At 47.2% G+C, this 22,104-nt stretch overlaps 7 protein-coding genes across 7 annotated transcripts; 3 read left to right on the forward strand and 4 right to left on the reverse strand.

The window, feature by feature from the left end:
* Positions 1-2,948: 2,948 nt before the first annotated feature.
* Positions 2,949-4,518, forward strand: H6S33_004287 (uncharacterized protein; the record flags this gene model as incomplete). The annotated part of the gene is made up of 8 exons (XM_044835631.1): positions 2,949-3,053; positions 3,119-3,179; positions 3,270-3,373; positions 3,474-3,770; positions 3,833-3,892; positions 3,985-4,194; positions 4,250-4,355; positions 4,412-4,518. The coding sequence occupies 8 exons, from the start codon at positions 2,949-2,951 to the stop codon at positions 4,516-4,518; spliced, it is 1,050 nt and encodes a 349-aa protein (XP_044691025.1).
* Positions 4,519-5,628: 1,110 nt separating this feature from the next.
* Positions 5,629-7,782, forward strand: H6S33_004288 (uncharacterized protein; the record flags this gene model as incomplete). Its single annotated transcript, XM_044835632.1, has 7 exons — positions 5,629-5,709; positions 5,789-5,808; positions 5,873-6,410; positions 6,469-6,521; positions 6,578-6,742; positions 6,800-6,949; positions 7,005-7,782. 7 exons carry the CDS (start codon positions 5,629-5,631, stop codon positions 7,780-7,782), a joined length of 1,785 nt encoding a protein of 594 aa, XP_044691026.1.
* A 1,511-nt stretch (positions 7,783-9,293) lies between these two features.
* Positions 9,294-9,829, reverse strand: H6S33_004289 (uncharacterized protein; the record flags this gene model as incomplete). The annotated part of the gene is made up of 2 exons (XM_044835633.1): positions 9,294-9,624; positions 9,702-9,829. 2 exons carry the CDS (start codon positions 9,827-9,829, stop codon positions 9,294-9,296), a joined length of 459 nt encoding a protein of 152 aa, XP_044691027.1.
* A 3,399-nt stretch (positions 9,830-13,228) lies between these two features.
* On the reverse strand, positions 13,229-14,697 carry H6S33_004290 (uncharacterized protein; the record flags this gene model as incomplete). Its single annotated transcript, XM_044835635.1, has 2 exons — positions 13,229-14,547; positions 14,610-14,697. 2 exons carry the CDS (start codon positions 14,695-14,697, stop codon positions 13,229-13,231), a joined length of 1,407 nt encoding a protein of 468 aa, XP_044691028.1.
* A 2,448-nt stretch (positions 14,698-17,145) lies between these two features.
* Positions 17,146-18,169, reverse strand: H6S33_004291 (uncharacterized protein; the record flags this gene model as incomplete). The annotated part of the gene is made up of 2 exons (XM_044835636.1): positions 17,146-17,638; positions 17,754-18,169. 2 exons carry the CDS (start codon positions 18,167-18,169, stop codon positions 17,146-17,148), a joined length of 909 nt encoding a protein of 302 aa, XP_044691029.1.
* A 1,467-nt stretch (positions 18,170-19,636) lies between these two features.
* On the reverse strand, positions 19,637-20,303 carry H6S33_004292 (uncharacterized protein; the record flags this gene model as incomplete). The annotated part of the gene is made up of 4 exons (XM_044835637.1): positions 19,637-19,713; positions 19,799-20,032; positions 20,103-20,184; positions 20,286-20,303. The coding sequence occupies 4 exons, from the start codon at positions 20,301-20,303 to the stop codon at positions 19,637-19,639; spliced, it is 411 nt and encodes a 136-aa protein (XP_044691030.1).
* Positions 20,304-21,512: 1,209 nt separating this feature from the next.
* Positions 21,513-21,955, forward strand: H6S33_004293 (uncharacterized protein; the record flags this gene model as incomplete). Its single annotated transcript, XM_044835638.1, has 3 exons — positions 21,513-21,522; positions 21,588-21,725; positions 21,792-21,955. The coding sequence occupies 3 exons, from the start codon at positions 21,513-21,515 to the stop codon at positions 21,953-21,955; spliced, it is 312 nt and encodes a 103-aa protein (XP_044691031.1).
* Positions 21,956-22,104: the final 149 nt, after the last annotated feature.

The following is a 22,104-nucleotide window of genomic DNA, read 5'->3' on the forward strand; positions in this document are numbered from 1 at the left end:
ACAGATGGGTTAAGCAGTGTAGGAAGACCTTCGACTTGCGGCGTGAGTGTCCCAGAAACGAATGTGAGAATGTTCGTGACTACAGTAGCTAGTTTTGAAGTGGCTGTTGTCAGAATAGTTGTGTTGTATGTGGTAAACAAGATTTGAGTTGAGTTCCGGTTTGCTTTTTTGTTTGCCTTAGTTTCCGTGTTTTCGGTGTTGATTTCTTGTTTTGTATATTTTTGTTTTGTTTTCGACCTGTCCAACTACTGTCTGGTATGCCAATTACCGGTTGGCTGGAAACGGGAGCGAGGGAAGAGGAGGACTCATCCAAAGGGGGAGCGAGCGATGAACCGAGATGCTGGGATGAACCGGGTACTTAACATACATGTATATAGGGTAAACTATTTTCGCCCCTCGGTTTTTAGGGACTCTGTTCAGAAATTTCAACAAGGCAGGTTGTGCGGCAACGCTCAACTTTCACCCACGCGGACCTCGTCCGAAGATGAGAACGATGGCCCTGTAGGACCCCCAAAGATTCCAGGATTCTGGTTCGTCCAATAACACCCTGCTCGAGAGTGCACACGCATTGCTCGATAAAGCTAGCTGACGTTTTACCCCTGTATAAGCACCTGGGTTAGGTAACATTCATACCCATGCATGCAGCTCGCGCGATATCGATCAATTGGTAGGGTTGCTTGAACTTCTACACAGAAAGGAATTCGAGGACATGAACTGCTTAAGCCAGAACTGTTTGAAGAGCGGAAATAACTACTTGAGAAAGACCTTAGTAGCAGCATGTAGCTACATACATGTACATGTAGCTAGGTTACTTTGTGCTAGTAGAACTCGGCCAATTGATAAAAGTTTTCTAAATTCCAGGGCATATGTGCTCACCTTCGACACGATCAGCTATCATCATAGATTGTATCCAACATTTCTCATCTTTCCTAAGCGTTGTGCATGTTGCTGATCCCGAGAGCTCGTTTATGGTCTCTAATTTCTAGTCAGCGAAATATTCATCTAGATCTAAATAAAATTAAAACTGACAAAAGAAAATTAGGCTGCAGCTGTAATTGACACTCACTGATCCCTACCCGTCAATTAAAATAAAACCATAGAAAACTAATAACCCAAGCTTTCGGCCAAGTGGTAAACCCCAGCTTATTTCGCATTAGTTGAGAGAGTACGTACATCTCCAGAATAAAAAGCACCAAATCAATCATTACCCTCAGCCCAGGCAAAATATAAACGCTGGTTCATCTTCGCCCTCGCCATTTCCATCTGTTAAACACCTATCGTTTATTGGCCAGTTTTGCTATTTAGGAAATGGCTTTACCTACTTCATTATCCGTATCTAGACGGTCAGTACTAGTTTTCCACATTTTAAATATTTATTTCAATGCTGCATTATCCCTTCGTCTGGCAATGCTGCCCACCCTATAACACATGAATTATATTTGTATGTGAGATCTATTATTTGATAAGAGAGATAATGGGATTTGTTAGTAAAGCCACATATAAAATTTGCTTTTTTGGGGGTGGGCAGCATTTTTTGCCAGACGAAGGGATAGTACATCATATATTGCATGTAGTATACGCGCTCATACATGTACTTGTTATTGTAGTTTTGGCACGGGCTCCTTCAAAGTAATACCTTTTTTTGACCAGATCCAATTCAAGAGCTTTGAGAAGCCTTATAATTCAAGGCTCGAGGAGTTTGAGCTAATGTATAAAACAATGCAAGTATGTGCAATAATATTAATATTGCAATAGTCATCACTCGACCACGTTATAATTATATATACGCATGTATACATACATGTATATAGATCTAGATTACCAAAAGGGGGATGTAATAAGTACTGTGGAAATACAGAATTCTACATGTAAGCTAAATCAGAATCTTAACCATTATACCGTAGCAGTAATATATCGTAACTACATATACCGCAACCTCGCGGTCGCAGTATTCGGCCAGATATATAAGGTACATATTGTACTGAATCCATCGTTTTTTCTTTGGATACATGTACTATACATGTAGTACATGTATGAACATGTACTCTATATATACAGAAATCGAACGCGTGTACTACACATGCACATAACACTGTAGGACTAAACTCGACCGCTATGAGATCAGCGATCCCGGAAAGACAGAGGATTTATGAATATTGACTATAACATGGCCTGTATACATCGCAGCAGCAATACTCTATGAGTAGGAAACCAACCTCCTGTCCTCTTTGAGATGTTTCTACTTATTCCCACGTGGTTTCGTCAGAAGCTGTCTCTACAATTAAGTAGATACATGCGGTTGGTGCGTATCAAAAAGAAAAATACATTGCAAGCAAATGAGCCGACGTTATGATAAAGTAGCAGTACTACATAGAATCACAAAGATCGATTCAAACACACAATTGATGGATAAATTAGGTATATCGCTACTGTAAACGCAACATGTAAACATCCTCGCCCGGTCTTTCGAGTTCTCATGCATGCCCTATAGTTCTAAGCGGGCCGTAGGGCAAGTGCGCAAATCTAATACTACATGTATATATACATTATGTATTTCTGGTAGGAGGGGCCGATCTAAGGCCTAAGTAAATCCTAGCAGCTGCAGACTTTTCGATGTTCTGAGTTGAGGTTGCCAAGACGACGGCGTTCTAGCTCAAGTACTGTACTGGAGGCACATACATGTATGTATGTAGTTATCCCTTTGCTGTTACCCTCCACTTCAATCCTCGACTGACACGAGAGCCTGTAAACACCAAACAAGCAAGCATCCTCCCGTATGCCCTCCCCCACCTGCTAACAGTCATTAAGCTTCGGTCTTTACGTCAGATAGCTACCTCACCTCCCCAAGACATCTCGATATAACACATCTCTTCAGCCCCGCACGATAGCTCTTCTCGCAAATCCCTTCACCGCCTATTAGACTACATCAGTCTAATCACATAGCTATCATGTCTTTCCTCTTTGGCAGAAACCGTCAAAAGACCCCACAGGATCTTGTTCGTGCTGTTCGAGAATCCATATCACGTATGGATGTACCGCTGGAGAGACGACGTGTGAGCCAACCCCATGTCCCCTTTCAACACAGTCGCAATACTGAAAATAGTCGATTCTTTTTTAGGCCTCTGAAGAAGTATCGCGGCTATTGGCCCAGATGAAGGTTGTCCTACAAGGAAACGCAGGTCCGTTAGCTCATACTTTCGCGATCCCTAGTTACGAGCGAGAATCCGCAAACATCTTTCAGAGCTTCATTGTTAATAGCTTTTAAACAGAAACCGACCCCATTCCTGATCAGGTACAAGTACTTGCTCAAGAGGTTTACGCAATCGATTTATTGCCGCTCCTTGCGAATAATCTACACAGGCTAGACTTTGAGGTGGGCGCCCTACATATTTAACTAGCCTATAAAACCCCCCCATCAAGCCTTCCGGTCAGCCTTCCAGGTTCTGAGTTAACTAACCACTCACCCCAAATAGGCTAAGAAAGATGTTACTGCTCTTTTCAACGGTCTTCTCCGATATTGCCCCCAGCCTATAAATAGGTTCCCTACTGTCGAATACTTGCACAATAGTCGGCCCGATACACTCATTACGCTCGTTAAGGGCTACGAAAACAAAGATGTTGCTAACAACTGTGGGACTATCCTCCGAGAGAGTTTTAAACATCAAGCACTAGCACAAGTAGTTCTTTACGATGAGAGGTTTTGGAGATTCTTCGATTATGTACAAGGTGGGAGTTTTGACATTGCCAGTGATGCTTTCGGCACTTTTCGGGTTCGATTCCCCAGACTCTTTATACATTTGATATAACCTTATTTGCTGATTATTTATTCCAGGAACTTTTAACTAAACACAAACCAATGGTTGCACAATTTCTCAACCAAAACTATGCTCGAGTATGTTCAACCTCTTTTTATTCACCTCCCTTTCTTCCCCCTTGACACATCACCATATGTCATACTGGTTCTAAATAAATTACCATCATCAGTTCTTTCAAAAATACAACACCCTCTTAACCTCTCCCAATTATGTTACAAAACGACAATCAATCAAACTTCTCGGGGAGATATTGCTGGACAGGGCAAACTACAACATAATGCTCGCATATGTTGACTCACCGGATCACTTGAAATTGACAATGAACCTATTGAGAGACAAAAGCAAAAATATTCAATATGAAGCCTTTCATGTCTTCAAGGTATTTACCCCTTTGTATGGTTACCTTAGGATAACTGCTAAACTTGGATTAAAAGGTTTTTGTTGCAAATCCCAAAAAGTCGAAGCCTGTACAGGATATTCTGTTAAAAAATCGTGAGAAATTGCTCGCCTTTCTGCCCAAGTTTCATGACGACCGAAGAGGTAAAGCCATCCCTAGCTGTATGTTTGAAAAAGAGATTTAATTCGATCTGTGACAGAGGACGAACAATTCATCGACGAAAAGGGGTTTTTGATGAAGCAGATCCTTGAGTTAGGCAACTATCCGCCCCAGCAACAAATACAACCAGGCGTTGTCTCTGCTTGAATGTGGGCACAGCTTGCTTCTCTAGCAATCTCGATGTATTACAGTTTATTACGTTCGAATGTCTGGTGGCAAAAGCTGGGTATACGGGACCCGGTACAGTTATCGATGGAAGGAACATCAGGGACCGAAATTCGTAACGGAGGCCCTTAATAACGACGATGATGATAACGACGAAAATGATGACCATGATGAGATATGGAGTTTAAGGGACCGGAGTTCTTTGCATCACTCCTTTCTGCGTTTTGGATTGCTTTAGTATCTGCCAGCGTTCAGTCTTAATTCTAATTCCTTGTTTGTTGTAACTGATAACCTCTCTCTTGCAAAAACTATCTGTTTTATTCATTTCGATTTCGCTCTGGACAGTTGGGGATTCGTTCTTCTCTTGAGAACGAGCGCTCGAACAACCTTCCAAGCACAAGGCTTATCCCTAGTTTGCATAAGAACATACTCCCGATGTAAATGCTAACAATGATTGGTAATTCATTGGTATATACTTCTTACAAAGCCAAATCTCTCTATCGGTACCGCATAAAGGTAGTCTCTCTATAAAAGCACCAATTCTCAGGCTTCATTTTACCAATTGCCTCGGTACTTTAGTCCGGTCTAACGCACCATTACCGACTATATCGATATTCTTGTAATGGTTACAATGAAAATAACCTGGGGCATACATGTAGCCATCATGTGTCCACCGTGTATGGAGGTATATACATGTAACCTATCTACATGTAAAAAAGTACATGTAGTAGCCCGCACACAGCGATCCTTAGCATCGCCTATTATATTTTCGAGCTCGAGATAAACAGATAGCTTAGTAACAAAAATACATAAAAGACAACTCACATGCAGATGTGATAGGTGCATACCAATGAAGTCCTAAAAAGTGACAAAATGACCTTGGATCGAGCTGAACACGGGTCATCTCATCTCAGCCCGTCAACTACACTCAGCCCGTCAACTACAGTGGATTGTTCTGTCCCATCCTTTCCTCGCAGACCCACCAGCACTGCTGCTTATAAAGTACCCCGAGTGTCCCCCCCAACCTCCCTTGCCCAAATTATTCTTCCTTAAGACCTTTATCAAACCCTAACCCTGCCCCACTACCCCGCCATGGCCACTTCTAACTCCAGTATCACTTACTCTTCTGGTGCCATCGGTGAAGTTGATTTACGTTTATTGCATTTCAACGATGTAAGCAATTTGATCACACGGGTTGTATAATTTACATGTATTTCCTGGGTTTGCTAACATCCTTGATACACCCATAAAGGTCTATCACATTGAGGCTGGGTAGCGAATCCCTATCTTCCATACCGTCATCTTCGATCAACTAATGAATCAATCAAAATTACAGCTCCCGTGAACCAGTTGGTGGTGCTGCCAGATTTGTCACCTTAACCAACCATTACCGCGACGCTCCAGAGTTCCAAGGCCAGCCAGCGCCCTTGACCTTTTTCTCCGGGGATGCTTTCAATCCTTCTCTCGAGTCCTCCGTCACAAAGGGGCGACACATGGTTCCCATTCTGAATAAGATTGGAACAGATGTCGCCTGTCTGGGAAATCATGATCTGGATTTTGGTGTTGAACAACTCAAATATCTCGCGGAGCAGTGCAATTTCCCTTGGCTTGTAGCAAATGTCGATGATCCCGCTCTTGGTGAAGGGATCAGCATAGGCGGTTTGCCCAAAACAGTTATGTTGAAGAGCAGCAATGGCTTGAAGGTCGGAGTGATCGGTCTAGTGGAGAGGGAGTGGCTAGATACGATCAACGCTTTACCGCCAAACTTGAAATATACGAACTCCTCTGACGCTGCGAGAGCCTTGGTGCCCACCTTGAGGGATGCTGGGGCCGATATTATAGTTGCTGTGTCCCATCAGAGAGAGCCGAATGATGTAAGTTAATCTAGTTATGGTAGATGGTCCAGCTTAGATGGGAACTAATGGCGAATAGATTAAACTTGCCAATGACATTCCTGCTGGTCTTATTGACATTATCCTTGGAGGGTACTGTTCATACTTCTACATCTAACAGGCTTAGAGCTTTAACTAATTTCACCTAGACATGATCATCATTATGCGCACGAAATCATCAATGGATGTCACGTTATCAGATCCGGTTGTGACTTCAAGCAGCTTTCATACATTGAGGCCCGCAAAAAGAGCAAAGATGGCTCTGAGCCAGGTTGGAACTTTGATATTGTCCGAAGAGATATAACGAAAGAAATGTACGTGACCCCCTTACTATAATTGTACCAGACCTCTGGACTGACCCAATAACCCAGACCCGAGGACCAACCGACAGGAGAAATCGTAGATAAGTTGACTTCTGCACTAAAGGCGAAATTATCAAAACCTATCGGACTTACAGCTGTTGATTTGGATGCTCGATTCAGCACCATACGAGCTTCAGAATCGAATATGGCGAACTTTGTGTAAGTTGCTATACTGAATGCCACTAAGTCATCTTTGCTAACACGCAATGCTCAGATGCGATATAATTCGGTTTTATTACTCGACGGATTGTTCATTGATGGCCGCAGGGACGTGCAGAGGAGATCAGATTTATCCCCGAGGTGTTCTCAAGCTCGGCGATATTGTCAACTGTTTCCCATTTGAAGATCCGGTCGTAGTTATCCGAATTCCTGGCGCGAGCATCAAAAAAGCGCTCGAAAACGGCATCTCAAAACTTCCGGCCTTTGAAGGGCGTTTCCCACATGTTAGTAACATATTCTACGAATATGACTCTTCACTACCAGCTGGAAATCGCATCGTGTCTTGCAAGATCAACGGCGAGGACTTAGTGCCAGATAAAAAGTACACAATGGCTACTAGGTACTACATGGTGTCTGGCAGAGATGGATACGAAGATTTAACACCCGAGCACGGTGGAGCGGAAATTATTGTCGACGAGGAGAACGGTATTCTCATAACCATGATTCTTCGCCAATATTTCTCGTCTCTAAAGGTTCTGAGTAAATGGAAACGTGGGGATGTGTTCGAAAAACTCTTTGGGGAGCTCAAGTGCTCACAGGCCGAAAGGGGAGAGCTCGTGCAAAAACATGACGCGGATGCAGCCGGGGCGGACGATGAGATGGAACGCAACAGTATTCATACAACTCACTCAAGTCCGGCCGAGAACTTGGCCAAAAACTTTGGGACCAAATGGGCAAGACTGGCGAATATTGTGGACTGGACCAATAGTATTGCCCCGAGACTAGAAGGAAGAATCAAGGATATCAAACCTAAGCAGGAAATGGATAAATAGCCATCTATGGATCAAGCATCTATACCTTGTAATTACTTCTGCGGCCGAGTCCTTCGATATTTCTAGAGTATACGAAAAAGTTCCATGTCTACTTTTTTAAAAAAAAAGAAAATGCCCGTGAATCTAGAATTTCACTTACCCAGCTCGCTCTAGTAGCCGTGTAAATGCATCAAATGATATTTCTCCAATACAAAAAAACATTTACACCCGATGTTGTTAGTAAATGTATCCAAAGATGCATTTATATATTAGGTTCTTTATGAAATATTTGTGGACAACTTATAGACAACTTATAGATACCTTTTGTATGACTTTCGGATGACTTTAATCGCAATATTCTACTCGTAGGGGCGATCACAGCTAAGCTGATATCTCAATTCATAGCATAGTGGATATGGTAGTAGCTAGATAGACATGGTAACGGTTCTAGGTTTGAACCCTTCAGAGTTCATTTAATGCATCAAAAAGTCGTAATTTGATGCATTAAAAGATGCATTTCCGAAATATACGAGTTCTTGGACGACTTTTTATGACTTTTTATACGACTTTCCAACGAACTCGCACCATAGTCAAATTTAACACATTGTTTGATGCATTTCAAAATCTACTAGAGTCGGCCATCTTTTCTTGCGCAAACATCCAAACATACATTACTCCTGTATCGCATGCGGTATATACAAGGCACTCAGATGGCCCCTAAGATACATACGAGTATCCGATTTGAGAACGGCGCCGCTCCATATAAATTATCCTTGTATTGAGTACTACTTTCTGGCTCTTTTGGTAAGAGACGAGTACGGTACAGATATACACAGCTCAGGGTTGAAACTTTGGATAATCTTTAAACATAAACCCCATATGTGTATATACTACACACCTGGTCATGTGCCCTTCTTATCTTGATTGAGTTGCCCCCAAGAGTGATATAGTACTACTACATGGGAATTTTTAGCATCCATAACAAATGAACTGAGATTCCATAACGTCTTCTGGATTTAAGTGTTTGCGAAGTTGACCATATATATGGGATAGGAGCGTTTACTTTAGAGTTGAAGATGATGCGACTATCTAGTCTAGTCTATTCCGGATCGACAAAGCTTGTGGATAAGCTTTGCGGAAGCCGGTGTGTCACGAGGGCAGGGACGGGCGTGTGTTGGCGGGGTTAGGAAGCTGTATTTAGGATTAGGATTGGTGATTGGGGGACTCGACCTCACATTCATTTGCATCTACTGTACATACGGTGATTGGTATATAGTGGTTGGTAGAAGGCAAAAAAAAAGTATCATTCCAGCGTTACAAAGCTCGCTCACTGGTAGAAATACAAACACTACCAAAAAGGGCAGTGTGCTCTATGTACATGCAATTCTATCAATAAAAAAAACACAAGAAACTCAAACAGCAGGCCAACCATAGGCCTACCGGCCAAAGCCCAACATGTACCAGCCATATCCAGCACAGCAACCAGAAACGTGACCCATAAAAAAACATAACTCCTCATATAAAAACGCCAATCAACCCTGCCACACCTCTCTCCTCCTACTAGTCCTCGAACTCCCTCCACCCCCGCCGCCGCCACTTGACCGTCTCCCTTCCCCACCCGACCTAGTATTCCACTTGATCTCGCCATAGTAATAATCCAGCACCTCCGGATACCTCTCTACGGCCGCCTTCCAGTCCTCGCTGATGGCCCTCTGCAGACTGAACGCCATCTCCTCCCGCTCCCATCTCGACGCTCTCGCCCCATAGTCCAGCAGCCACCGCTCGTAGGCTGTCTTCCGCCGCACTTCCCGCGCTCGGAAGTCTCGGTGGATTGCGGCGCGCGCTTGTGTGGTTACCCATGTACTATAATGGCGGGCTTGTTAGCTATGCTATAAGGGCAAGGAGGGAGCTGCAATGGTAGAGAGGAAGGACTGAAGTACCGGATCTCATCGTACATGGGCTCCAGCACTCGCTGCTCGGACTCCTCGACGGCGTGCACAAGAGTGCGGAGTTCGCAGTCGCAGCGGTTCTTGGGAGGGCCGCCGCAGATGGCACAGTTTGGGTCCATGTGTTCTGGGGATTGAAGGGTCTTGATTGGAATAGATTGCTAACGAGGATATGTGTAGGAATGCGCTGTAGCCTCTAGACCGAGACTGGAGCAGGTAATTGGAAGCCTTCTGCTGATACTGGCGGGCCGGGTCTTTATAAATTGAGGCCCTGCTGCTGACCCGACAAGAGCTCTTGAGAGTAAAAAGGCGAACTAAACTATACTTTTACGATGAGGTGGTATATACCATACGTATGATGGACGACAATTAAATAAGCTGTGGGGATTCGCCCGGAAAGTGCTAGTCTGGGAGGTTGCGAGCGAGGCAGACTAATCGCAAGACACCCGGGGTCGGGACATGGTTGGCTGGAGAGCTTGGCTGCATTATGTACAGCTGAGGTGGTGCCGCGGGCGGGGTCTGCAATCCAATATTTCCAGAAGGGCCAAAAAAAGAGTCAAAGGAGTCAAACCTCCGTTAATGGAATGGGACATGTGCATTTTACCAAATTGCAATAGGGACGATTACGTTGCGCAGGTGTAGGCTGTTAGTCATAGCACATCACTCGCACTAAGTACCCAGGTTGGCTAGGATTTAGTGGAGAAACACAATGTTACAATTCGACTACCAATATGAAAATCGCGAGGTCGTAAATAACGGCTGCTGCCTAGCTTTCCGTTAGTTACAGTGCTTTTCGAAAAACTTCAGCCTCGTCTCCACACACAAGCCCGGAGGTGCGGGCTTCACCAATGCCGAACGTTGAAGATGTTATCTTCAGTAAGGGGAGCTAAATGGAGGATGTAGCCCTCCTCCCCATGAGTATCGCAAGGAGTGCCCTAACAAGTGCACATAAGCTGTGCTACATCGACACATAGGCCAGTGTCTGCCTCGTATTACTGTTACCTCACAAACCAGTAGGAACAGCATCCACCCCAGTTAGTGCTTAGTAATAACTCGGCAGGTTCCGGGCGTGATTGGTCGCTTAAAAGCTTAAATCCACAGCCAATCAACGTCATCCCGCATGCAACCACTAACCAAATCGAAAAGCTCCGCTGTTCGGAAAGATACAACCTAAAAGCCCCAACTCAATTTCATTGCCCGAGAGCTCATAGCTGAAAACAAAGCTCCGTCTCCCTCTGTCAAAAGCGCCACCGGCCGGTAATTCCAACCCGCCCTTTAACAACCAGCGGGCGAGTGTGTGTCGCACATAGCCCTTATTGCGCGACTATCTCTCCGTCCAAACCAATGGACGGGTAACGGGGTTGCAAAAGGTAGGGCGGCTGAGACCTCTAGGCCGGCGCGAGAGAGAAGCTCTTCGTTGGATAACACGTATGTACCTGACTACATGTACGTACTAACTAACGCTGAGACAGTCCGCTGTGCCTCTGCGCGACGGTGGGGGAGGGCCGGTGGCCAGTGCATTCATTTATCGTGCGGCTCTCAGCCATGGTAGCTATCTAGAGTACAAAGTCTACGCATTCTAGAGCCTTCATGTGTACTCGCGCCGGTCAGGGTACATTGCTAATACCTACGTGTAGTTGGAGTAAAGTGCTGATTTTAGATCCTCAAGAGTCGACCGAGACATTATCTCCATCCCGGTACTGTGGAGTACTGTGCCTCTGGAGCTACAACCATCTGCCAATAGAGCCAGATATTGGATATCGGCCCCCATATACACCCCCATCAGCCTCGATGCTGCTAAGTGCAACATTGGTCAACTGCACTTGTCTACTGTTCCACCGTTATCTGTAGATACTTAGAGGTCAAAACACCAGTAAAAAGTTGAGGCAAAGGAAAACCCACCCCCACCTTGGTAATCGTGAAACGAGGTATGACTACATACAAGTGCAATTGTTTGCTCTTGGGATATAAATTTGGGTCCAAGTCATAGTCGGGACTTTGGGAGGGCCAGTAGAAAGCAAACTTTGACGAGAGAAAGGGAATCAATGCGCATCGAAGTTTCTACAATCACGAGAGGTGGAAGTGTTTGCCTCAGCTTTTGTTAGAGCTGCTTGTGGGGCTTGTGCTTTTCTCAACGAGAGGTGGAGCGCCTGGATTCGAATAGATTCTTGGATTCTTTGGAAAATCGTGGATTTGATCTCACTGGAGCGTCCTCCCCTTCATGGCCCAGGGGAATATCTGTCATAGCTGCTCCGCCTTTACGGATTTCGAAACGTTATCTCCGTGGCATAGATCAATGCTATCCAAAGAGATAACTAACATCGTCCCTGTTGCGAGGAGCTCTAAGGCTCCGATATGATACCAGCTCGCACCCTTGAATAAGGCATGAAAGTCAATTCAATAATTTATCAGGGTTAGGGTTTTACCAAGAGCCATATGCCTCATAGTGGTAAACATTTGAAGTATTCGCCATCTACATAGTGTCCCAGGGTGTTTTTTGGCTCTTCCTATCGGGGTACCCTCTATAAGAATACATATAGTCACCTAATAAATACTATCGTACAGGACACGTGACTACCATCTATCTATGCTATAACTGTAGACTTATGACGAGGAATAGGTGATGTGACAGCCTGTCCTCAATTATGTCGTATAAAGCTAGAAACTTTAGTATCTAGTTTCATTAATATCATCCTCGTCCCTTCTTTCGTCCAATCACTTGGACTTGCTATAGCCATTGGAACACGCGCTGCCTTACAATATTCATCTTTCTTCTATGGAGATTCTAGAATAGATACCTAAATTATTACCATAACAATATATAGCTTTAGGAGCTACTCTGATAGAGTCGAGGTTAGGTCTATGAGTTATTTAGCAATGAATGGTTCTCTCTCTCTCTCTCTCTCTCTCAGAGGCAGCTCTTGCGTCGTATATCGATTAAAAGCCGCTTGAGTCTCCTAACTCTCGTTCTCATAAGGGCACCTGTCCTATACTGTATGTCCGCTCCTTAGGTCTTCCACAGGTCCTGGGCTCCAAATTAAATCAGTGATAGGTGGGAGTAGTAAGTAGTGTAACGATTAGCTATAGCTACAGTACACTTACTTTGGTTTCCCGACGCAACCAACCAAGAACATGAACTAGGAACCCGAGTGGTTGCCATATGTTTGTTTTCATATCTGTTGCTTGGAGCGGTTGATGCCGGCTCTTGCCGGTTTCGGTCGCTCATGTATGGTCACTCGGTGGTTGAACCATTGGATGTCTGCTTTGTTTTGACTATGTCAGTCAATGGGAGACATGGGCCACATATGGGCTCTTCTCGGTGGTTGCGATTGGAAGGCTCACAGTTTCATTGGAATGGCATATATATCGCTGATAGCAGCCGGTCCGGCTGTCATATTCTCTCACATCACAAGATATCACCATTCGACAAAATCACCAATTTTGAACAAAAAAACTGAAAACTGAAAACTAATAGGCAAACTTTTATTCATTCCAGCCCGTCTATTGGTCTACCCCACTCCTCAATTCCACCAAAAGCTAACACTAAAGCTCGTATCCAAGCTCCTCACATAATGCCACCAACCTGCCGGGATATACAGCCCCTCCCCCCTCTCTAACACCCCTTCTACATATTTGGCCTCTTTAAAGACCCTCCACCTCTCCTTCTCCTCCTCACTCTCCGCCTCGCCGCCGCCCTCAACCCTCTCGATATCGATCGAGCTCGTATTCGACATATCCACGCCACCGTCCTCCACACCCCTCGGAAACAGCTTCGCCGTCTCGCTCGGCGCATACAGGCGCACATACTTCCTACCGAGCACCTGGCACAGAATATTCGAATACGGGTCCGTATGCAGCGGTGATATCGTCCCCGTCGGCCCAAACCACGCATTCACCAGCGGTGCCTCCAGTTGCACCGGCGTCGGCACCCCCGGCGGCGCCGGCGGTGTCGTATAGCAGTAGTCCGGTATCAGGATGTCGTTACGCAGCGGCGGGATCTGGTGGAAGAGCGTGTGCTGCGCCAGATAGCCTGTCTGCGGCGTCTGTTTCTCCCCCTCGTCATCTTCTTCCCCCGTGAACGCTGGGACGGTATTGCGCGGGAGCACGTGCGTGTTCATGAACTCCCGGAACGACATAATGCGCTGGGCCCAGTCGCGGTTCGTGTAGCTACGCCCGACCTCGACGGGGACGAGGCGCTTGCCGCCGTGGGTTCGGCTGAGAAGGTAGGCGGAGGACGCCCAGGGGCGGGTAGTTAGCGCGGGCCAGTCGTCAACGACCCCGGCCATGATGAGAGGTGTGTTCTGCGCTAGTAGGTGCTTCGTGAACCCCTCCAGCGACAGCGGCGTGCCGTGCCGCTCAATTGGGCAGTCCAGCTTCGGTGCCGGCGGTGAGTCGGCCGCGATCAGGTCGTTGTGGCTCGTTGGTACTGCGGGCTCGGTGGTGGTGGCCGTGACATAGACGTCCACCTTCTCGAGCAGGTCCTCGATGATCTCGCGGCGGCTGTTCCCCGGCGCGCCGGCCATGATCAGCGCCATGTCGAGTGTGCGCACGATCTCGGAGTCGGAATCATTGAGCTGTTCGGTGGGCGTCGAGGACGTCAGGAGTAGTATCTGCGCGACGGCCTTGAGCACACTAGCGTCTGTGTAGAGGCGGCGCCAGCAGAGGGGGACATCGCGGTAGGGGTAGGTGTGTAGCTTGTCGGTGCAGAGACGGAGGAGGTCTGTTGCGCGGGTTATTGCATTCTCGAGCGCAGGCGCGGGAGGCGGGGCCGGTGTCCAGAGGGCGAGGGTGAGGGAGCGGTGGAGCTGGAGGGCGCCGAGGCCGCAGTCGCTGAGGGTTGCTGTGGTGGGGGTGTGTGTTAGTGCGTGCAGTGTGCAGGGTGGTGGGGAGGGATGCACGGACTGTCTGTGGTGAGGTCGGAGTGGATTGTGGAGATTGCAGTTGTGCAGGCGGTCGTGAGGGCCGCTGCTGCTGCGGTTGCGGGGGCCATGGCGTTTGTGGGTTTGGTTGTGATGCTGTGCTGTGGTTCTGGTGGTAATGGTTCTGGTGGTAGTGGTTCTGGTGGTTCTGGTGGTTCTGGTGGTTCTGGTGGTTCTGGTGGTTCTGGTGGTTCTGGTGGTTCTGGTGGGGCGTATGCTGTGTGTGGTGGGGGTGTATGGATGTGTGGTGGGGAGGAAACGGTAGGGAACAGGCAGTCGGTGCTGGTGATGGTTGATGATGCCGGCGGAGAGAATGAGTATCAAGAACTGCAACCACCCTCTCCCTCTGCCGCTGTCTGTCTGTTTCCTTTCTCTCTCTCTGTCTGTCTGTCTGTCCCCTTCCTTCACTCTCTACCCAGCACCCTTACCCCTTCCCTCGCCCAATCGGACACAGCTGATTAGCTGCATGATGATAATCACTCCCCATCGGCCAGATGTGGTCATGCAATATCACTCGTCCACGTGTATCCGCAACGTCGAGCCCTCCCCCCTTAGTAAGGGGGACGGGGAAGGGGGGGAGGGTGGATGTAGCCAATTCAACCGCGCCTCTGCTTCCCGTGAGATACCACCTATCTCCAGAAACACAAAAACAATATCTTCTCTCCCACCGGCGACGGCATGTATCCGGCCCGCCTTTTTTCTTTTCTTGCTTGCCTCTCTTCCTTTCCATTATAGCTATAGAGGACTGAGTGAGTGAGTGGGCGATCGATCAAATCGCCCTCCCGGGTAAAATGGCAAGAAGTAAAAAAGTTTTCTGGATGTTTCTACATACTAGAGCTCGCTAGAAAGCTAGCTAGCTGGATAGATAGATGGTTGGTAGAATGGGTTGGAGTATTCGATTCGAATACAGCCCCGATATATTTGCTCCTCTCGTTGCAGGCAGGTAAGCAGGTAAGTAGGTTGGTAGGTGGTGAGAAAAGACCTCAAAGCTACACTACATAAGCTAGCTAGCTAGCTAGTTAGAGCTCCACGGGCAACCAACCAATCAACTAATTAGCCAATCAGGGCGACCAATCAGATAGCCAGTAAGCTCGACGAATCATTCACTCATGTTTCGACCATGCCCACGTCCAGACAGAGTCGTACTAAGCTGGAGTACACACATTTACTCTATGCCCTCTACCCACGTACTCCGCTCAAGGTAGAACATCTCCTGCAAACCCCTCAAAATTACAACATTACAAGCTTAAGTAGAAAGTAGAGTATCAATCATATTACGCTAGCAATCGAGGCCAGACCCGCGTTTGGCGGGGAAAGCAGAAGCAATTTAAGATCATACGTCCAAAAAAAGCAACTTCACAAATGGATGTGTGGGGTTCGTCACTTTGGATCTAACATGCTGCTTGCTCATGGCTCGCTGTGTCAGATCCGGAGCAGGGCAGTTATAGATCAGATCATGGCCGTTAAGGTTTGGCTTGGGAGCTTCGTGGGTTGGCCGGGCCAACGATCATTTACATGTATTTACTTCATTTGAGCCTGCCTATCCGCCACAATGGCCACAGGAAGCGAGTACAATTCGTGCATCAGATTCTCTGTTCGAATTCTAGTCCCCTTCTCTTCTAGCGTCAGAAGACCAGACCAGAGCATCCACTCACTACCTAAACCCCCCTCTGCTTCTCACCGCTTCATATACACTACACTAGCCCGCAGCTCTCTAAACGACCAAGGAAAATGACCTCATAACTCCCCCCTCCCCCAACGTATCCTCCTCCATAACCTCCTACGTAACCTTTCCCTTCTCGCCCGTCTATCAAAAACACTGGCTCTTCCTTCCATCCATCTATCCAGTCTCCAATATCTATCCAGTACCTTAGTCTATAGTAGCATCAACAACAACCCCTGCCCGTGCCTAAAGGAAAGAAGAAAAAAAAGGTTACTAAAATATGATATAAATTTGGTTCTCCAAGAAGCGAAGCAAAGCAAGCAAGCCCATAGGAATAGCTACACGTAACTATACCCACAGTCCCTTCTTTCACCGCTTTACCGCCTGCCAGATGTCGAATCATACAAGAAGGAGCAAAAAGAAAACAGAAGCAAAAAACCCCCAGGTCCGGTTATAATCAAAAAGCCACTGTAACAAAAAAAAAAGGAAAGAGAAAAAAGGGAGCAAAAAACGAAGGGATTATATATGGCGTAAAAAATATAACAAATCCAAAAATGATAAATAAAAGTATAGACAATTGCAGCAGCACAAAAACAAAATGATGCCGAATAAACCAAAAAACAAGCCTCTATGTGCAAAAAAAAAGAACAAGATCATCTAGGAAGCTCTCTAGATTCCCTAAGAAAAAATCGACCTAAAACAAAGGGAAACTGACAAAGGAAAAGGATCAGTGGTAAGGAGTGTAAAGGGGTCTCAGACCAGCCCAAAAATATAGTATATGTGACTCTTCTAGCGTTTAGCAGCCAAAAAGAAAAATGAATCAAAAGGGAGGGGGAAACAAAAACAGAAACGACGTCTATACAGCCATCGTCACGCCGGCTTCTACCGCCAACATGATCTTCCTCGCAGGCGCCGCAACGGCAGGGGCAACAACCGGGACCGGAGTCACCGCAACAACCTCCGCAATCTCAGCCGGCGTCTCAAACTCCATCGCCGCAAACGCATCCTCGCGGTTAGCCCGCTGGCTCAAAAAGCTGAGGTATCCATTCCAGCCCACGGCAATTGCACCACCAAACAGGGCGCGGAACTCGAGCGGGACGAACCAGAAGTTGACGGCGGTCACGGCGGGCCACAGCTTACAGGAGTTGATGTATGCTGTGGGGATGGTCTTCTTGAGGGTGTCAACCATCTCCCGTGTGCTCACTGTGCCGACGGATGAAAAGACGCTCTGCAGGGTGAAGAAGGCGGCAAGGAAGACGGGGGTGAAGAAGATCTGGTTCACCAGCACCCGGGTCGAGATTGACAGCAGCTTGCTGCGGAAGTTGAAAGACTCGCCGAGATATTTGAACCTGAAAATAGCGTTAGCGGGGTTGTTTCACCCGTGGTTGCTTTGCTGGCCCCGCTTGAAACGGATGAATTGATGGATTGAAGGGGAAAGGCGTCCCCAAGGCTGGGCTGACTCACCAAAGATAACTTGGAATCGAGAAGACTCCACCAATGGCAATATTCCTCCCGGTCCTCACTGGATCATAGGCCACGCCCTCCTCCCCAAACAGGAACTGCGCATTCAGGTCCCCCAATGCATAGATGGCAATGGACGTCAAGAGCTGCGTCACATATGGCCTCTTCCTCTGCGCCTGCCCATACCGGTCAAATGTGCGCACCACCGGTGCGGCCGCGTATGTCCCATAGTTGTATGCCGTCCTCAGCGTCAATGTGAACCTCGTTGGAAGCTTCGCAAAGATTGGGTGTGTTGGGTGAGGTGTTGTGAATATCTCGCGCCGGCGCTGGGGGCCCTTTAGAAGCTGATGTATTGTGCTTGATGTTGGATGAGCCCGTTTTGCAAATAGCCTGGAGCTAGTGGTGAGCAGAGATGCCATCGTGCTAGTTGTGTCTTTCTTCTTATTCTGGTGCTGGTGGTTGGCTTTTTTTCGTTGAAACAAAGTGAGTGAGTGTGAAGGCGAGGGATTGTAAAAAGTGGAAAAATAAGGATCGTAAGGTGACGAAAGTCCGGGGGGGAGGTGATGGTATTAATACTTTCAGCTGTACCTGGGGATCACCATCTGTGTTGTACCGGGAGTAACCAAAGAGCGAAGGTGTAAGGTGTAGTGGTACTAGTGCCAAAGGAAAGGACAGGAGGTACAGTTGAAGAGTAGGTGACTAGACCCAAGTGGTGGCTTGTCCATTCACGCTTCGCCCCCCCAAAGTAGCCACACGCCTCAACCATTCGCCAGCCGCCCAGAACACCCCCCTCCCTCCCTCCTTCCCTCCTCCCCTCCCCCCATGCCTAACCTCGGAATACCAATCATACTCCTGTAGATTACGCCGAACGTGGCAGAAATGACGGCGTTTGGCTCGGTGATGGTGCAAATCCATCACCCACACTGATTACTGCACTGCATGCAGGGACGTCGGTCGGGTTGGATCTCTCGTCAACAAGAGCCTCCCCATCCGAGAGCGATAAACCCCCCTCCCCCCCTCAACCCCTGTATCTTACCTGTTTCGTCCCAACTGGATCCACGAAGGCAGACCGTCGCCCAAAAAAGACCTGTGCTGCTGCAGCGGCGAAACAGATTCTATCCGTTGGCGGGGCCCGGCGTTTGCTGAGGGGGGGGGGATGATCGTTTTGTGTTCCTCGCGTTTGTTGCATGCTATTCGTGGAAAGCCTGCCGGGCGAGTTGTTCATCACGGTCGCATTCCTGCCATTCTTGTTTCTCGCGATAGCAAGTGCGGAGTACATACATGTAGAGCACATTATGTGCAGGTTCCGTTTTCTATTGAAACCAAGGCATCGAACTGCTGGACTTCTGTTCGTCAGAAGTGAGGGGAACGTTCTTTTGGAGGTTTCGTTACGGTTCCGCGTGATGTTGCACAGGGCGTGATGGTAATAAAATCTCCGAAGGGCGGAAGCGAGAACATTTACAATCAGACGTGATGAACGATATCTACATAGAGGCGCTCCCATACTTACCTCCTACCACTCACAGGTCGTGCGTTACTACTTTATTTACTTCTACAGGTGTCACTTGGAGGATGGCAAAGACAAGATATCGTTAAGGGTTTCATTTATTCTCACAGTCAAGCTAGATTGGTGGTATTAACTAGAGAGAGAGAGCATGTTTTGAACTAGAAGGCCAGGTTATTGACCTTCTTACATTTGTTGTTTTCACGAAATTGAAACTATAGTACAACAAACTCCACCGTTCTGGCGGTGCAAAAACAAGAAAGCTAACACCCCACCCAGTACTGTACGAGCAAAAAAGGAAACCCAGGAACAAAGAACCATTGAATTCATTTAAAAGACACTACTAACCCATCCCCCCGAAGATTATCGTTATGGTAATACTCTAAGAGCGCTCGCCACGGAGACGGCGAGCGAGCTGGATGTCCTTGGACTGGATGGTGACACGCTTGGCATGGATAGCTGTAATGACAATGTTAGTGGTTATTCTATTAATAAAAAAAAAAAAATAGACGCGAGTGGCAACGCGGCAGAAGTGGTTACTTACCACACAAGTTGGTGTCCTCAAACAGAGAGACGAGGTAGGCCTCAACGGACTCCTGAAGAGCACCGATGGCGGATGACTGGAAGCGGAGGTCGGACTTGAAGTCCTGAGCGATCTCACGAACAAGCCTCTGGAAGGGAAGCTTGCGGATCAAAAGCTCAGTGGACTTCTGGTAGCGACGGATCTCACGGAGAGCGACGGTACCAGGCTTGTATCTGTGAGGCTTCTTGACACCACCTGTTGTTGTTTAGTTAGCAACTGTTTCTATTCGTGATGTGATAGGATGAGGTAGGATCTTTAAACTTACCAGTGGATGGTGCAGATTTACGAGCAGCCTTGTTGGCAAACTGCTTACGAGGAGCCTTTCCTCCGGTGGACTTACGGGCGGTCTATAAACAAAACGCGTTAACACATCAACATATTAAGCAAGGTGGGACATGATGGTCATCATGTCCTAGTACTAGATGTATGGATGGGGTTATTATCTTACCTGTTTGGTGCGGGCCATTTTTGGTGATTTTTGGCTGATTTAGATGTTGTTGGTGTTGTTGTGGTGAAGTGGAATAGAGAAGAAGACGAGATCGGGGAGGGCGGCAAGCTGTGCTTATATACCGTGGGTCAAGGCCACGGAATCAACTTAGGACACAGAACAAGGAGTGAGCAGGGCAGGGTTAGGGAAAAGAATAGAAATGGGAGGTTGGGGTTCTTGAAAAACCCAGAGTACGTTGCAACCGGAAATACCCCGAAAAAAGTTCTCCTTTCCAGCGTGTTTTTCGACCATAATTTTGTATGGGGGATTTGGGTGCAAAATGGCTGAGTTGCAACTAAGGTATCACATCCTGGTTGGTTGTGCAGCGCACCCACACACACCACTTCCGCATTCAGCCGCTGCTACTAACTAAGGCAAGGAACCTGGTGAACTGCCATTTCCATCTCCAAAATCTCAAAGACGTGAGATTTGAGTCATGTCGCATGTGCAATAGTAGATGGGCATTGCGTTACTCTCAAAATAATTCTCTTTTCCTCGTATTCAACTTTAAAGCCATAGTATTGTTTGAATGTGTCCTTCTCTATTTCATCTTTTGAGCGACCGAGTATTTTCGCCGAACCTGGCATTTTCATTCTATCTACCGTGTTCTCTTTTCAACCTGCAGACAACATATAACAGGCAGAAAAAAAAGGCTTTACAGCAGATAGAATTGCCATAAATGACTGGCCGACCAACCGATGCAGGAGTTACAAGTCGGTCGGTATGTTGATGTAACATGCATTCCATAGATCCGTGCCGTACCTCGCTCCCCAATACAGGCTTCTTCTGGAATCTGGATCCTCAAAAATCCCATAGATCACCACCACCTTGTGCGCCCATTCAATTCTTTGGTCCTACACCCCCCTTGTAGCATCGTAGAGTGAAGCAGAGATATTAGCGTGTTTCGCCCAACGTGGGTCAGGGCCAGGGTTTCAGTCATGCAGCACAAAGATGGCGCCCCCCAATTTTTTTTCGAGCGCGGTCGGTGCCTGCCTTGCCTGTCTGGCCTGGTTGATGTTGAAAATCAAATGGGGTACGGGTCCTCTTCAAATACCGCGTGTTTTCCCCCACCTCGAAAGCACTTCCTTCAACTCATCCTGCACTACTACGAATCTAACGCAACTATCTCGCGTTTCATAAACTTCAACTTCTTTTTTTAAAGCAACCCCCCCAACAACTCAACTCAAAATGACTGGACGTAGGTTTTAATATCTCCGCTTGCTTGATCAACGCGTCCATTTACTAAACTTGTTTTCTCTACAGGTGGAAAAGGTGGAAAGGGTCTCGGAAAGGGTGGCGCCAAGCGTCACAGAAAGATTCTCCGTGACAACATCCAGGGTATCACTAAGCCCGCTATCCGCCGTCTCGCGCGTCGTGGTGGTGTCAAGCGTATCTCTGCCAGTATGTTTACCTCTAACTCTTTTACATATAGCTTCATGAACAATCTCTAACGTGTCTGCCTTGCAGTGATCTACGAAGAGACCCGTGGTGTCCTCAAGACCTTCCTCGAGGGTGTCATCCGTGATGCCGTCACCTACACCGAGCACGCAAAGAGGAAGACCGTCACCTCCCTCGACGTTGTCTACGCCCTCAAGCGCCAGGGACGCACTCTCTACGGTTTCGGTGGTTAAGCGTGTCGTTTCCAGCCAAGTGTTACATTATGTCGATTTTCTTCGGGTGTTCGGGTTAAATTCTGGAATTTTCTTTTTCTTTTCTTCTTCTTAGTCTACGCGGGGGAATTGTGTTTCTATTTTTCTACCGGGATTTGTACTATAGCCAG

Source organism: Morchella sextelata, assembly GCF_020137385.1.
Source record: "Morchella sextelata strain SCLS chromosome Unknown scls_17, whole genome shotgun sequence".
Classification (NCBI taxonomy): Eukaryota; Fungi; Ascomycota; class Pezizomycetes; order Pezizales; family Morchellaceae; genus Morchella; species Morchella sextelata.